Below are 14,821 nucleotides of genomic sequence, written 5' to 3' on the forward strand. Positions count from 1 at the left end.
CTGACATCATTGCATAATGATTAAATTTTAAATGTTTGTAAATACTTTGTAGGTGCGTACTGCAACTCTCCTAGTGCTTGCTTCGTAGCAAGTGATGGACAGTATCTGAGATTATATGAAGTAGTTGTTGATGCCAAGAAACTTCTCTGTGAGCTTTCCAATCCTGAAATTTCTGTAAGTAAATGGCTTTTAAAACTAAACATTTTTTAGAAACTTAATTTATACTTATTGGATGTGTAAAGTCTAGTGTTCTACAATATGTGTTTCTGCAATACTTCTTACTCAGACACTAATGGAGGTTATGTTAGTTTAATGTGGAAGTTATGTTGGTTCATATGCAGTTATTTTCTAGGCAAGGTGAGCTGGAATAACGAGTGAAATTTTAATCTCAACCAACAAAGAATGTAGCTTTCAGCTTGGCTGCCAAACAGGATGGAGTTCTTCCAGCACCTTTGCAAAGCTTTTGCCTGTGATAGAGGCAGCACTTCTTTCCGTGCCCAACTAATAGCAGCCCACCATCTGCATTATTTTAGCACCTCCAGCAAGCCAATATTTTCATGTTTTTGGTTTTGAGATTTTAAAATATTCCCGAGCCCTAGCTGGTTTGGCTCAGTGGATAGAATGTTGGCCTATGGACTGAAAAGTCCCAGGTTCAATTCTAGTCAAGGGCATATGCTTGGGTTGCGGGCTTGATCCCCAGTAGGGGGCATACAGGAGGCAGCCGATGAATGATTCTCTGTCATCATTAATGTTTCTATCTCTTTCTCTTTCTTTCTCTGAGAAATCAATAAAAATATATTTTAAAAAATATTCCCTGAGGTAATCTTCAGCTTTATTGAGATTCCTATTTAGAAGATTCAAGCTGTCTCCTCAACTGCCAATTAATATTTTTGTTAATGCCCTGGTTACAGAATTGCATAGGTATCAGTGGTCTCCTCCAATCCTGTTTTATTCCTAAGTTATTTTTATTTTTAATGTGTGGTTTTGCAGAACAGAACTTTTTTTCAAGCCATATAGATAGCATTATAGTAGAAACACATATTTATTGAGGGCCTTATATTTTTTAGGAATTGTTTTATGTTTCCTTTTTATTGAATTTATAAATAGTACACATTTCAGGTGCATAATTCTACAACACATCATCTGTATTGTGTATTCACCACCCCAGGTCAAATTTCTGTCCATCACCATTTATCTCCTCTGTACCCTTCTCCTTCTTCCACTCCCTGCCCCTCCGCAATCATCACGCTTTTGTCAGTGTCTATGAATTTTTTCTCTCTTTTCCTATTTTGTTAAATCCCTCCACACCTCTCACACCCTACCCTCAACTCCCCTTATCCCCCAGACAACTGTCAGCCTATTCTCTTATCTAGAGTTTGTCTCTGTTTTGATTATTAGTTCATTTTGTTCATTGGATCCCACATATAAGTGAAATCATAGGGTGCTTATCTTTCTCCAACTGGCTTATTTCCATAGCATAATGTTCTCCAGGTCCATCTATGCTGTCACAAAGAATAAAATTTCCTTCTTTTTACTTTCAAGTAGTATTCTATTGTGTAGATGTACCATAGCTTTTTTTTATCCCCTCATGTATTGAAGGACGCTTTGGCTGCTTCCAAATCTTGACTATTGAAAATAACACTGTAGTGAATGTAAGGGTGCATATATGCTTTTGAATTGGTGCTTTGGATTTCTTCAGATAAATTCCCAGGGTAGAATTCCTGAGTCATAAGGCATTTCCATTTTTAAATTTTTGAGGTAACTATACTTTCCACAGTGGTGTACCAATCTGCATACCCACCAACACTGCACCAGGGTTCTCCTTTCTCCTCATTCTAGCCAGCACTTGTTCATAGATCTATTGATGATAGCCAATCTGACAGGTGTGAGGTGATACCTCATTGTGGTTTTAATTTGCATTTCTCTAATGATTAGTGACCTCCTTGACCATCTTTTCATTATGTATGTCCTCTTTGGAGAGTGTCCATTTAGATCCTCTGCCTATTTTTTTAATTGGATTATTATTATTTATTTTTTTGGTATTGAGTTGTATAAATTATTTATAAATTTTGGACATTTACCCCTTATCAGATGTGTCATTGACAAATATGTTCTCCCATTCAGTGGGTTGTCTGTTCATTTTATTGATGGTTTCCTTTGCTGTGCAAAACTTTCTAGTTTGTTGTAGTCCTATTTATTTTTTCTTTTGCTTCCCTTGCCTTGAGATATACTAGGAAAAATATTGTTAGGAGAAATGTCCAAGATTTTATTACCTATGTTTTCTTCTAGGATTTTATAGTTTTAAGTCTAACGTTTAAGTCTTTAATCCACTTTAAGTTTATTCTTATCTGTGGTGGTCTAGTTTAATTTTTTTTAAAGTATATTTTTATTGATTTCAGAGAGGAAGACAGAGAGAAATACAAACATTAATAATGAGAAACAATTATTGATGGGCTGCCTCCTGTGTCCCTACTAGCGATCTAGCCCACAAGATGGGCATGTGCCCTGATTTGGAATCAAACCTGGGACTTCTTGGTCCATGGAACTATGCTCAATCCACTGAGCTACACCAGCCAGGATAGGTTAATATTTTTGTATGTATCTGTTCAACATTCCCCATACCATTTATTGAGTAGACTATCTTTACCTCATTGTATGTGCTTGCCTCCTTTGTCAAATATTAATTGACCTAAAGGGGTAGGTTTATTTCTGTTCCAATGATCTCTATGTCTATTTTTATGACAGTACCATGCTGTTTTGATTACTGTGGCCTCATAGTAGAGTTTGATATCAAATAATGTGATTCCTCCAACTTCGTTGTCTTTCTCAAGATTGCTGTTGCTATTCAGGGTCTTTTGTGGAATTATTTAAATTTTTGGAGTACTAGGTGTACCAGTTAATAATGCTGGATTTTTTGTAACAAAAGAAAACACGACAATTTCAAGAGAAACATCAAAAGTACTTTACTTAAAAGTAATTTCCATTGCTAGCTACACATTTCCCCATCTTTCAGGTAATTTGTGGATACCATCCCAATAGAACTTGTCTTGTTTTGAGGCAAACCCTTCAGAGACCCAATTTTCCACTTCTTCATATGTTTTGAAGTGCTGCTCAGAAAGTGCATGTACCGTCGATCAGAACAAGTGGTAATCTGAAGGAGTAAGGTCTGGTGAATACAGCGGGTGGGTTAATACTTCCCAGGCAAGATCTTTTAATGTTTTTTTAACTGGTTTTGAAGTGTGTGATAATGAGTCATCATGAAGCAAAATTACTTTGCCATGTCTTCTGGAACATTCTGGTCATTACACGATCAAAGCGTGGTTCATGTTGATTTTTTGTTGTCAGTAATAATCAGTATTAATGGTTTCACCTGGTTTTAGGAGCTCATAATATACCATACATTCCTGATCCCACAAAACTCAGAGCATTGTCTTCTTTCTGAAGCGATCTGGCCTTGCAATCGATGTTGATGGTTGACCTGGATCAACCCATGATTTTGTGCGTTTGGGATTCTCAAAATAAATCCACTTTTCATCGCCAGTCACAATTCGATGCAAAAAAGACTTTCGTGCCATTGAAGCAACATTTTACTGATGACTTTTCAGTTTTCCTTTTGTCTTTAGTTCAGTAGATGTGACACCATTTTCCTTCCTTTAAAATTTTTCCCATTTCTTGTAAACAATCAGAAATTGTTTGCTGAGCAAAGTTTAATCTTTCTGCAAGCTGTTTTTGAGTTTGACACACATCTTTATCCAATAATGCTTATAATTTTTGGTCTTCAAACTTTTTCAGTTGACCTGGATGTTCACATAGAAATCATCACTTTTAAAGCATTTAACCAGCATTCACAAGTATCTTGAGATGGAGCATATTCAACATAAGCTCCCCAAAGTATTCAGCAGCACTTTATTTTCAAAATAAAAGTAATGAATTAAAACTTGCTGCAAATGCTCTTTTTTTTTGGCACGAAATTCGACATTTTTAAGTGTAAAAATATTTATGATGTTAACACCTTCAGCAAATTTGACATATGAAGTTTTGAAGCTTGTTGTCAATACAAGAAAACAGTGTACATATCAAATCCCATATATATCAACATATGTGTAACTCCATTTATTGAAAAAAAAAATCTGCATTATTAACGGGCACACCTAGTATTTGGTATTTAAAGGAGCAACAAGGATTTCACTATGGCTAGAACAGACCAGAGTAAATGAGGTAGCAGGTGAGTTGTCAAGGATGAGTCAGAAACTTAGCCTGGCGATACCATTTGAGGCTTCATTGGTGATTGTGATAAGTTTGTCTTTTTCTCTGAATAATATATAATAGAACCCATTGAAGAAAATGCCAGAGTGTGATATGATCTCAGATTTTTTGTTACTTTAAATTCTCACCTGAGATATTCTATCTCCTCTCCACCCTCCATTGCATTTTAGAGAGAATTGAAGGGAGAAAGGATGGGGGAAGAGAAAGAAGTGTCCATATGAGAGAGACACATCAATTGGTTGCTTCCCTCATGAGCCCTAACCAGGGCTGGGGATTGAACATGTAACCCAGGTACATGCCCTTGACAAGGAATTGAATTCATGACTTTTCGTTGTGTGCTGACTGACACTAACCACTAAGAACAAGGGCCAGGGCTGATCTTAGTTTTTTGAAGGATCATTGTGATTGCTACATAGATTAGAAAAGGAACATAGAAGTGAAATCAGATCTATTCAGCAAAGTAATCCAGGAGAGAGTCAAATGGCCTTAGAATGGTTGTAAGTGATAGTTATAAATACAATAAGAATTGGTTCAATCTGGATGTGTTTTGAACATCAAATAGCTAAGGTTGGAATGGACATGACTTTTGTGTGAGAAAAAGGTGACTTCTAACCTTTGTGACTAAGCATTAGTAAAAATAGAATTGCCTCAACTTGAGTTGTGAAGAATGTATAAGTAGCAGATCAATATATATATATTTCAGAGAGGAAGGGAGAGGGAGAGAAAAACATGAATGATGAATCATTGAACAGGTGACTCCTGTATGACACTATCAAGCCCGCAATAGCTTTGGACATGTTAATTTTGAGATACCTATTTGACATCTAAGAGATCCAGTAGGCTTGTCTCTGGAATTTAGGTGAGAGGCTGGTCTGAAGAGATAAAATAGTAGTTGTTAGAATCTAAATTTAAAGTGATAGAGCTGAATAAAGTCACTAAGGGAAATAATAGAGTTGGAAATTAGAGTGATAGAAGAATTAAATCCTGGGGCAATCAATTGTTAAAAGTGGGATGGTATGAGTGCAGTGTATAATGGAAGGCAACTGGAGAAAATTACTTCAAGGAGGAGGGAGTGATCACCAATGCTGCTGATAAATCAAGTATGATAAAGATTGAATTGAACAATATGACTTTAACTATACCAGTCAGGACATAAGTGGCTAGATAAACAATATGTCAGCTTATTTCTTTAGCTTCATTCTTCTTACCTCAAAATTAGTGCTTAAAAAGCATTTATTCTTAGAACAGTTCCATGAAATTGATGTCAGTCTTTTACATTTATAGGTATAAAATACTTTTTTCCCCTTACAATTACCAAGCTTTACTTTTATTTTTCTAAGCACAGAGCTGTAATTCTTATTCATTCCTATGAAATTCCCTAGTAAGGTAAGAGTCCTAGGATGTTTATAATGAAAGTGACTTGTGAACTTATTGGGCCACACTTAAACGTATTTATTATTGATTATTATGCTTAAAATTTCTTGTTTTTGCTATTAATTATTTTTAAGAATTTTAAAGGAGATGTATATTTTTGTTTATTTCCATTTTTTAAAAATAGAAATACGTTGGTGAAGTATTTAACATCGTAAGTCAACAATCAACAGCCAGGCCAGGATGCATTATCGCATTAGATCCCATTACAAAACTTGTAAGTATGTTTTTTTGTGGCTATTTAGCATTAGGTAAATAACATATATATCAACTTACATTACTATTTATTTACATTCAGCAAGGCCGAAAAACCCAACTACTTCATGTTTTTCAAGAAGACTTCATTTTGAATAATCTTGAGAAGAAAAATATGGGAAAAGACAGAATATTATCTGATGAAGGTAAATACCAATTTTTTTATGTAATGAGAAATGTTCTATAGAGTATGTTAGGCAGTTAATAAAGATAAATTGATATAATATCTCATGTCATCTATTTGAAGTTAAAATTTTCTTGTGTAGGTTATAGCATTATCTATCATAAATATCAGTATCTTTTTACTTTTAATCAGGAAATATAAACAAATTGAAAGGTTTTGTCAATTATGTTTTCTAAAAAGCATAATATAAATGTATTTTGTCATTAATGCATGAGTGCTCTTTGATAGGTCTGCTCTTACCCTAACAATTTGGATAGTGTAGACATCTATAATTTTAAGCAATAGCTTAACACTTCAAGTTATAATTTAAAGACCAAATGTTTTAATTAAAACCCTTTAAATTAAATAGTTTTGAAAATTATTTAAATACCTCCACTCAATATTAACTGTTTATTTGCATAAAAGAAAACAAAGCAAAATAAAGCTAAAATTTCTTGGTCATCAGTTTTAATTTTCAGAGCCAAGCCAAACACAAAAATGACCGTTCTTATAAAACAACCATGTATTGTGTACCTGCTCTTTTAAAAGTTAGTTATAAGCCTCAAGAAATATTAATGACTACATTTTTATTTGTTCCAGATTTTTTTTTCTATTGTACTTATTTCTTTATTCTACCTTTTTACCATTTTCCTTTGAGAAGTACTTCTTTGAGTTCTGTACTTTTATGTTTAACTAGAGGCCTGGTGCACAAATTCGTGCATGGTGGGGTCCCTTGGCCTGGCTGGCAACTTTCGAAGCTATGGGGGCCATTTGGCTGGGGAGAGACCAAAGGTGGGCTCCAGGGTATGTCTAGCCCATCTGGCCCATCTGGTCCATCTCACCCAGTCCTGATCTGATGGACCTCAGCAACAAGCTAACCTTCCTATCAGATCATCTGCCCCCTGATGGCCAGTGCACATCATAGTGACTAGTGGAATGGTCAAACGAACGGTCCAATGAATGATTGGATACTTAGCATATTACTCTTTTATAATATAGGATTTCTTATCACTGCTTTCATGAACTGTGCAAGAATACCGTGCTTCTGTAACTTCTAAATATAATGATTGCAGGATGCTAAAAAATGAGAAATAAAGATGTCAGTTACAGGTTAAAGAGTTATTTATTTTCAATAAAATGTTCTGTGCTTTTTATTTTTTAATATTAAAGTATTAATAAGAATGCTAGTATTGTTAGCAATTCCTCTCATTAAAACTTTCTTGTTAGTAAAATTTATCAGAAATATATTTATTTTTTACTTTGTTATAATACTGTATCCTTTCTTTCCTTTCTCTTAATTCTTGTAATTTACATGCCTAACTCACCCAGAACACATTACCAAAGTTTCCTTTTCAGTTAGTCTCTTAAAATATTATAGTTATCTTTCTTTTCTGGTGTTCCTTTGAAACTTCTTTTCTATGCAAATTTAAAAGGACAAAATGGTTGTTTTCTGATATATTTATATTCTCTATGACTTATATAGTTTCTGTAATGTAATTTTCTAGGTATAATTTTGTGCACAATGAAAATAAGGAAAATTTGGGTTAAAATCTAGCATTTTCAAGTTTGTTTGTTTTTTTACCCAGGCAATAATGAATTACTGATTTTATGATATGTTTTAGATAGGTGCATTTTTTTAGTTTATTTTAAGCAAATTATATGCTGCTTAAATTATGCAGTTTTGATGAAAAAAAAAATTATCCTGAATAATATGTTGGATAATGAATACTGATATATTGGTCCTTAGATAAACATCATTAACAAGTCATTTCATTTTGGTCTTATTTCAAAATATATTTGACAACACAATTTTCATCATGATATGTTGTCTTAAAGTACATAATTCTTAATTCTTATCTGTTCAGAAATTTCCTACTTAATATGGTCTAATCTGTGTGAACATTGTATTGGTAATGACTGTATTATGTGATTATTTTTTAAGACTGTCAGTTCAAAAATGAAACTTGTATATTTAAATTAATACAAATTCATGTGGTAAAGTTGATTCTGTTCTATAATTGCATTTTTTATTTGGAGCTGTAGGTAAGAGTTTTGATTTTTTAAAAATCAGTTATTTTGCCTGGCAAGTATAGCTCCATTGTTGAGCATTGACCTATGAGCTAGGAGGTCACAATTCCATTCCCGGACAGGTCACATGCCTGGGTTGTGGGCTCAATCCACAGTGTGTGGGATGTAGGAGGCAGCTGATCAGTGATACTCTCTCATCATTGATTTTTCTATCTCTATCTCCCTTTCCTTTCCTCTATGAAATCAATAAAATATATTTCTTTTAAAAATCATTTAAGCCGAAACCGGTTTGGCTCCGTGGTAGAGCGTCGGTCTGCGGACTGAAAGGTCCCAGGTTCGATTCCGGTCAAGGGCATGTACCTGAGTTGCGAGCACATCCCCAGTAGGGGGTGTGCAAGAGGCAGCTGGTCGATGTTTCTCTCTCATCGACGTTTCTAGCTCTCTATCTCTTCTCCCATCCTCTCTGTAAAAAAATCAATAAAATATATTTTAAAAAATCATTTAAGTTAGCATATTTAATAAATTATCTCATTTATCCCTGTTGATAATAAAAAATATCATTAATATTCATAGGCAGCTCACCTAATGGATTTTCTGAAAAATTCTACCTAATTGTAATAGAGTGCACTCAAGACAACCGCTCATTGTTACACATGTGGAATTTACATTTAAAGTCTATTCCTGTCTCATTAGGTGAGTCTTTTTGTTTTAACTTCTTCCATAAAATGTTTATTTCTTAAAATAACAAAGTACATATGATTAGACTGTTCAGTGCATATTTTTAAAGCTGTTTTTATTGAATAGTGATAATATAGTTTATTCAGTTAATTAAAAATGCAAAATGATTTTATTTTCTTAATAAAGAATCATTAATATGTTTATTACTTTTAAATCTTTTATAAGGCAGTTTGGGATTATGAAATGTAGCAATTTACAATGTTTATAGGGTTTCCCCACACCCCTGGTTTTTACTTCTTTTCTTATGTTTTATAGATGAAAATATAGATAAAAAAATACCTGAAGCAGTTTGGCAGCCAGAAGAACATTATTCATCTTCTCCAGAGAAAATCCTATCTCCTTTTTCACAGAAGTATCAGGCTTGCAGAGCAAATCTCCAGAGTACCAGCAAATTGACTCTGTCTTCAGAAATGGTTTATAGCCAAGAGTTGCTTTTGCCACAAGGAGTTGAGATAATAAGTGTTAAGCCATCAGCAGGTTTGTAAATTTCATTAAAAAAGACTGTAAATTTTGTAATCTATGAGTGCTTACTAGGTAATTAAAAATATGTGCAACTACTACTTTTTAAATTCACATATAAACATAAATGAATTATGTTTATAATAAGTACCCTAAATTTGATATCTTCAATTTCTCATTGTTTTCAGATTGTTTTGACAAATTTATTAGTCAGTTGTAGTCTTAAATATTGATTTCTAAAATAAATTCTCATTATCCTTTTGTGAAGACAAAGTGAAAGTTTCTAGGGCAGAGAGAGTAATGCCCCTTATTCGCCAATGTTGATAATATTGGTAGTGCTGCCTAGAGCCATGTGCTGAGAAGGATTATGAGTGTGTGATTTCTGATTCATATTTAGTATCTTTATCTTAGGGCAGTGGTTCTCAAAAGGTGGTCACAGACTACCAGCATCACCATTAGCAGAGAACTTATTGGAAATAAAAATTCTTGGGCTGTACCCTAGAATTATTGAATCACAAACTCTTGGGGTCTGTGTTAACAGGCCTTCTAGATAATTCTAATGCACACAAAAAATAACTGCTATTTTAGGGTATCAAGAAAACTAAGACAAAATTTATCTTCTTATCACTTAATTCTTTCATTTTCATAATCATAGTGTGGGTTTTGGTCTTTTCTACTTCCCTCTTTTTTTTTTTGACTGATTACTTTGAATGCTTTTCAGTTGCCATGTTATCAGATACCTAATTTTTTTCTAATTTAAATTAACAGTGTTCTGGTAATATCTGCATTCTACTTCTTTGTATATTTTAATAAAAGAGACATCAGTTCAAGGAAAGTGAATGTTTGAAAAAGATTGACTCTTACATTGAAACTTTTAAGAGTTATTATCTTTAGTCAATATGATCTTCACTACTGAATCCACTTAAAATAATATGACAACTGTAAGATAAACTGAGGATATTTCTGAAAACAACCCTCTTATGTAACTTTGGCCCCAGTTGAGTTTGGAAGAAAAAAAGAAGTTCTAGGGAAAAAGAAGAAATTTATTTTGTTTGGCAAAACTAATGTATGGTACAGATGCCTGAAACCAAGGATAGTACCAAACCCTAGATACACTATGTTTGTTCCTATATGTGCATACTTTTTCACTGAAAGGAAGCACTTTACCAGTTCTCTTTGGATTATTCAAATTGCTCAACATTACTACTTATAGACTTTTGGGACTATTATTTAGTAAAATAAGGATTACCTGAACACAAAAGCTGAGATACCACAATAGTTGCTCTGTTTACTAAAGTGACTGTCAGCCTGGTAGCACAGTGTAGATACATTAGACAAAGGGATGACTCATGCTGTAGGCAGGACAAAACTGGGCAGTGTGAAATTTCATCATACAACTCAGGATGGTATTTAATTTAAAACTTACAAATTGTTTATTTCTGGAATTTTCAATGTAATATTTTCAGATCTCATTTGCTCGTTGGTATTTGAAACTACCGAAGGTGAACTGTAAATGAGGGGAGACTACTGTAAAAGTTTTTTTCCTAGCCTAAAGAATTTTTTTAGTCAAGACTATTAGAAAACATAGTATATTCCTCGTGGACTTAAAAAAATTACAATTATATTGAAATGGGCTTTTAAAATATGATAAATGTTCTAATTATAAGAAATGTTATATGGGACAGAGGTTGGCAAACTATGGGTCATCTACCTGTTTTGTAAATAAGTTTGAGTGAAACGTAGCCACAGTTATTTGTATATGGCTTTTGTTTTATAGTGGCAAAATTGAATAGTTGTGGCAGAGACCTATGGCCAAAATAGTTATTACTATCTGTCCAAAGGCCAAAATAGCAAAGGCCGAAATAGTTATTATTCTGTCCCTTTAAGAAAAAAATTGCTAAATCCTGGTTTAGGAAATTAAGAGTATGTGATTGCAGCAAGCCCAAGAAAATGTTATGTCCCACTTAGGAATCTTCTCAGCATTAGTTATATCAAATACTCTTTAATCCTTGAGTGCCCATTTAGTATTTAGGTAAGCATGCCCACTCCTCACAAAATGGAATTGAAATATATCAGAGAGAGGTGACCAATGAATGCTGACAAGTTTTTAAAACTGCATTGATATCTTTAAAATAAGACTTATAGCCCAGCCAGTGTAACTCAATGGTTGAATGTTGACCTATGAACTAGGAGGTCATGGTTCAATTTCTGGTCAGGACACATGCCTAGATAGTAAGCTCAATCCCCAGGAAGGGGCATACGAAAGGCAGCCCATCAATGATTCTTTCTCATTAATGTTTCTGTCTCTCTCCCCTCTCCCTTCCTTTCTGAAATCAATAAAAAATATATTTTAAAATATTATAAAATGAGATTTACAATAATATGTAAAACTAGTAAATACCTGTAAAAAGAATATTGACTTGAGAACCAGGACTTAAATTCAGATTTTTTAATTCTGCCTTAATCTAGCTATTTGATTTAGGCATAAGATACTTAACATATTTGGTCAAGGGTTTTTACCTATAAAATGCAGGAATTGAACTAAATTGTCTCAGAGTTCTTTCAGATTTGGTAATATTTTCCTTCTTGCATACTTTTTGTTGTCATTGAAGGCTTTTCACTGATTTTATTGACCCTTAAACTAAATATTGACTGTTATGTTGTTAACAGTAGTTCATACAAAAAGACTAAAACCTTTAGTACATGAAAATAGAATATTTAACCAAATTTGGCATTTTGTTAATGGATTGTTTTTATTTTAGGTCATCTGAGTTCTTCTTCCATATATCCCATATGCAGTGCTCCCTATTTATTGGCAACTTCATGCTCAGATGAGAAAGTAAGATTTTGGAGATGCAAAGTAACATGTGGAGAAGCTGCCACATCAAATAATGGAAAAATGGATCTTGTATACACTTGGGAGGAATGGCCATTACTTATTGAAGATGGACTTCAGAGCAATAGTAGTATTACTGTACCTGGTAGGCCTGTAGAAGTTAGCTGTGCACACACAAATCGTTTAGCAGTAGCATATAAGCCGCCTGCATCGAATAGTAGACCTTCTCAGGACTTTGTTATGCATGTAAGCATTTTTGAATGTGAGTCTACAGGAGGTTCATGTTGGGTCCTTGAACAGACAATTCATTTAGATGAGTTAAATACGGTGTTGGATTCTGGCATTAGCATTGATAGCAATTTAGTGGCTTATAATAAGCAGGAGGTATATTTATCCAGTAAAGAGAGTATAACAGCAAACATAAAGCATTTAGTTCACTTAGATTGGATATCTAGGGAAGATGGCTCTCATATCTTGACTGTAGGAATTGGATCAAAACTTTTTATGTATGGACTCCTGGATGGCAAGGTACAAGAACAGACTAGTAAGGAAAGCCTGGCGCTTCCTCTCTGGGAGAGTACTAAAGTTGTACCTCTTTCTAAGTTTGTACTGTTACGAAGTGTGGATTTGGTTTCTTCTGTAGAAGGCTCTCCACCTTTTCCTGTTTCTTTATCATGGGTCCGGGATGGCATCCTGGTGGTAGGAATGGATTGTGAGATGCATGTATATTCCCAGTGGCAGCCATCTTCTAAGCAAGAACCTGTTATAACAGATTCATACAATGGGAGTACTCCATCTATAATAAGTTTAATAAAACAGAGTAACTCATCAAGTTCTGGATTACATCCTCCAAAGAAAACTCTAACTCGATCCATGACTAGTCTTGCTCAGAAAATCTGTGGAAAGAAAACTGCATTTGATCCTTCTGTGGACATGGAAGATTCAGGTCTTTTTGAAGCAGCTCATGTTCTTTCCCCAACTTTACCTCAGTACCATCCATTGCAGCTTTTGGAACTCATGGATCTGGGCAAAGTTCGAAGAGCAAAGGCCATCTTGTCCCATCTTGTCAAGTGCATTGCTGGAGAAGTTGTGGCCCTGAATGAAACTGAATCTTGTCATGAGCGCCGCCTTAGGTCCCTCACCATCAGTGCCAGTGGAAGCACCTCCAGAGACCCTCAGACATTCAACAAGAGTGAAAATACAGATTACACAGAAATAGATTCTGTTCCTCCACTTCCTTTATATGCCTTACTTGCGGCAGATGATGATAGCTATTACTCATGTTTGGAGAAATCTAGTAATCAGAATACCTTGAATAACTCAAACCAGTTATCAAAGGAAAATTATGATGAGCTTTTTCAGATTTCAACTCTAATGACTGATAGTAATGTGTTGGAGACAGATGAAGAAAATACAAAGCCCAAAGTTATTGACCTTTCACAATATAGTCCAACTTACTTTGGTCCTGAGCATGCTCAGGTTCTTTCTGGCCACTTACTTCATTCTAGTTTACCAGGACTCAGCAGGATGGAGCAGATGTCTTTGATGGCCTTAGCAGATACAATTGCAACTACCAGCACTGATATTGGAGAAAGCAGAGACAGAAGCCAAGGTAAAACTAAATTCAGTACAGGAGCAAAAGAAAAACTAGTGATATTTTTACCTAATTTCACAGAAAATCTAAAAAGTATTTTATAAAAATGATGCAAGGGTTTTTAATCATCAGTGCTGACTTCACAATAGTTTTTACTTGAAAATATGCTATTTAGCCCTTAAATTGTGCTCTGAAATAGAATTTGAAATTGAGATTATAATACAAAAATTCATTTTGTCAGTCATTTTAAATTTTTACCTAATAGTTTGCTTAATAATGTTAAAGACCCACCTGAATCATTTGAGTTTAGGAAAAGCTAACATTCTTATTAAATAATTACTTTAGATAATGCAAATGTGATTTCTATTTTTTTTTCCATGTGATAATTTGCTAGTATTTAGCTTTTAATGTATTAAGGTTTCTTTAAAAATTTGCATTAATGTATACTACCTAGAATAACAAAAATAAGCATAATAAAATTAGATTTATTCCTCATCTAGAGATCTTTTTTTTTCTTCTTTTTAATTTCCTGAATTACAAATCAATTTGAATGTAGAATTTCCATCAAATTTCAAAGTTTGAAGTAAACCAATGGTCGGCAAACCACAGCTTGCAAGCCACATGCAGCTCTTTGACCCCTTGAGTGTGGCTGTTCCACAAAATACCACGGCCTGGGCGAGTCTATTTTGAAAAAGTATCGTTAGAAGAAGTTTAAGTTTAAAAAATTTGGCTCTCAAAAGAAATTTCAATTGTTGTCCTGTTGATATTTGGTTCTGTTGACTAATAGGTTTGCTGACCATTGAAGTAAACAAATGAAGCCAGGTGCACCAGATAGAGATCAGTAGGCTACACCCCTTGAACTCTGCTTGAAAGGGAAATATGGGATAAACTTAAGAAAATAATAATAATAATTAAAAATTAAAAAATTTTGGCCATGAATCATGACACTTTTACTTTAAGAAGTATTGCTAGTAGATACTATTTTTTATATAAACACATTATAGGTATTTTATATTTTTAATTATTTAATGTAAAAAGCATGCCTTCCCAC

The 14,821-nt window shown here is 33.9% G+C and overlaps 1 protein-coding gene across 13 annotated transcripts in view; it reads left to right on the forward strand.

The window, feature by feature from the left end:
• The window catches only part of DMXL1 (Dmx like 1), a 128,795-nt gene that overhangs the window by 39,544 nt on the left and 74,430 nt on the right, over positions 1–14,821 (forward strand). For 12 of the 13 annotated variants that reach the window (XM_036408874.2, XM_036408873.2, XM_036408871.2 and 9 more), the window contains 6 exons: positions 53–174; positions 5,825–5,914; positions 5,996–6,098; positions 8,717–8,836; positions 9,137–9,358; positions 12,103–13,788. In XM_036408874.2, the coding sequence (XP_036264767.1) occupies positions 53–174; positions 5,825–5,914; positions 5,996–6,098; positions 8,717–8,836; positions 9,137–9,358; positions 12,103–13,788 (2,343 nt within the window). The remainder of the gene's footprint in view (positions 1–52; positions 175–5,824; positions 5,915–5,995; positions 6,099–8,716; positions 8,837–9,136; positions 9,359–12,102; positions 13,789–14,821) is intronic. The other variant, XM_045571866.1, reaches the window with a different exon arrangement.

This window comes from Pipistrellus kuhlii, unplaced genomic scaffold (genome assembly GCF_014108245.1).
Source record: "Pipistrellus kuhlii isolate mPipKuh1 unplaced genomic scaffold, mPipKuh1.p scaffold_m20_p_4, whole genome shotgun sequence".
NCBI lineage: Eukaryota > Metazoa > Chordata > Mammalia > Chiroptera > Vespertilionidae > Pipistrellus > Pipistrellus kuhlii.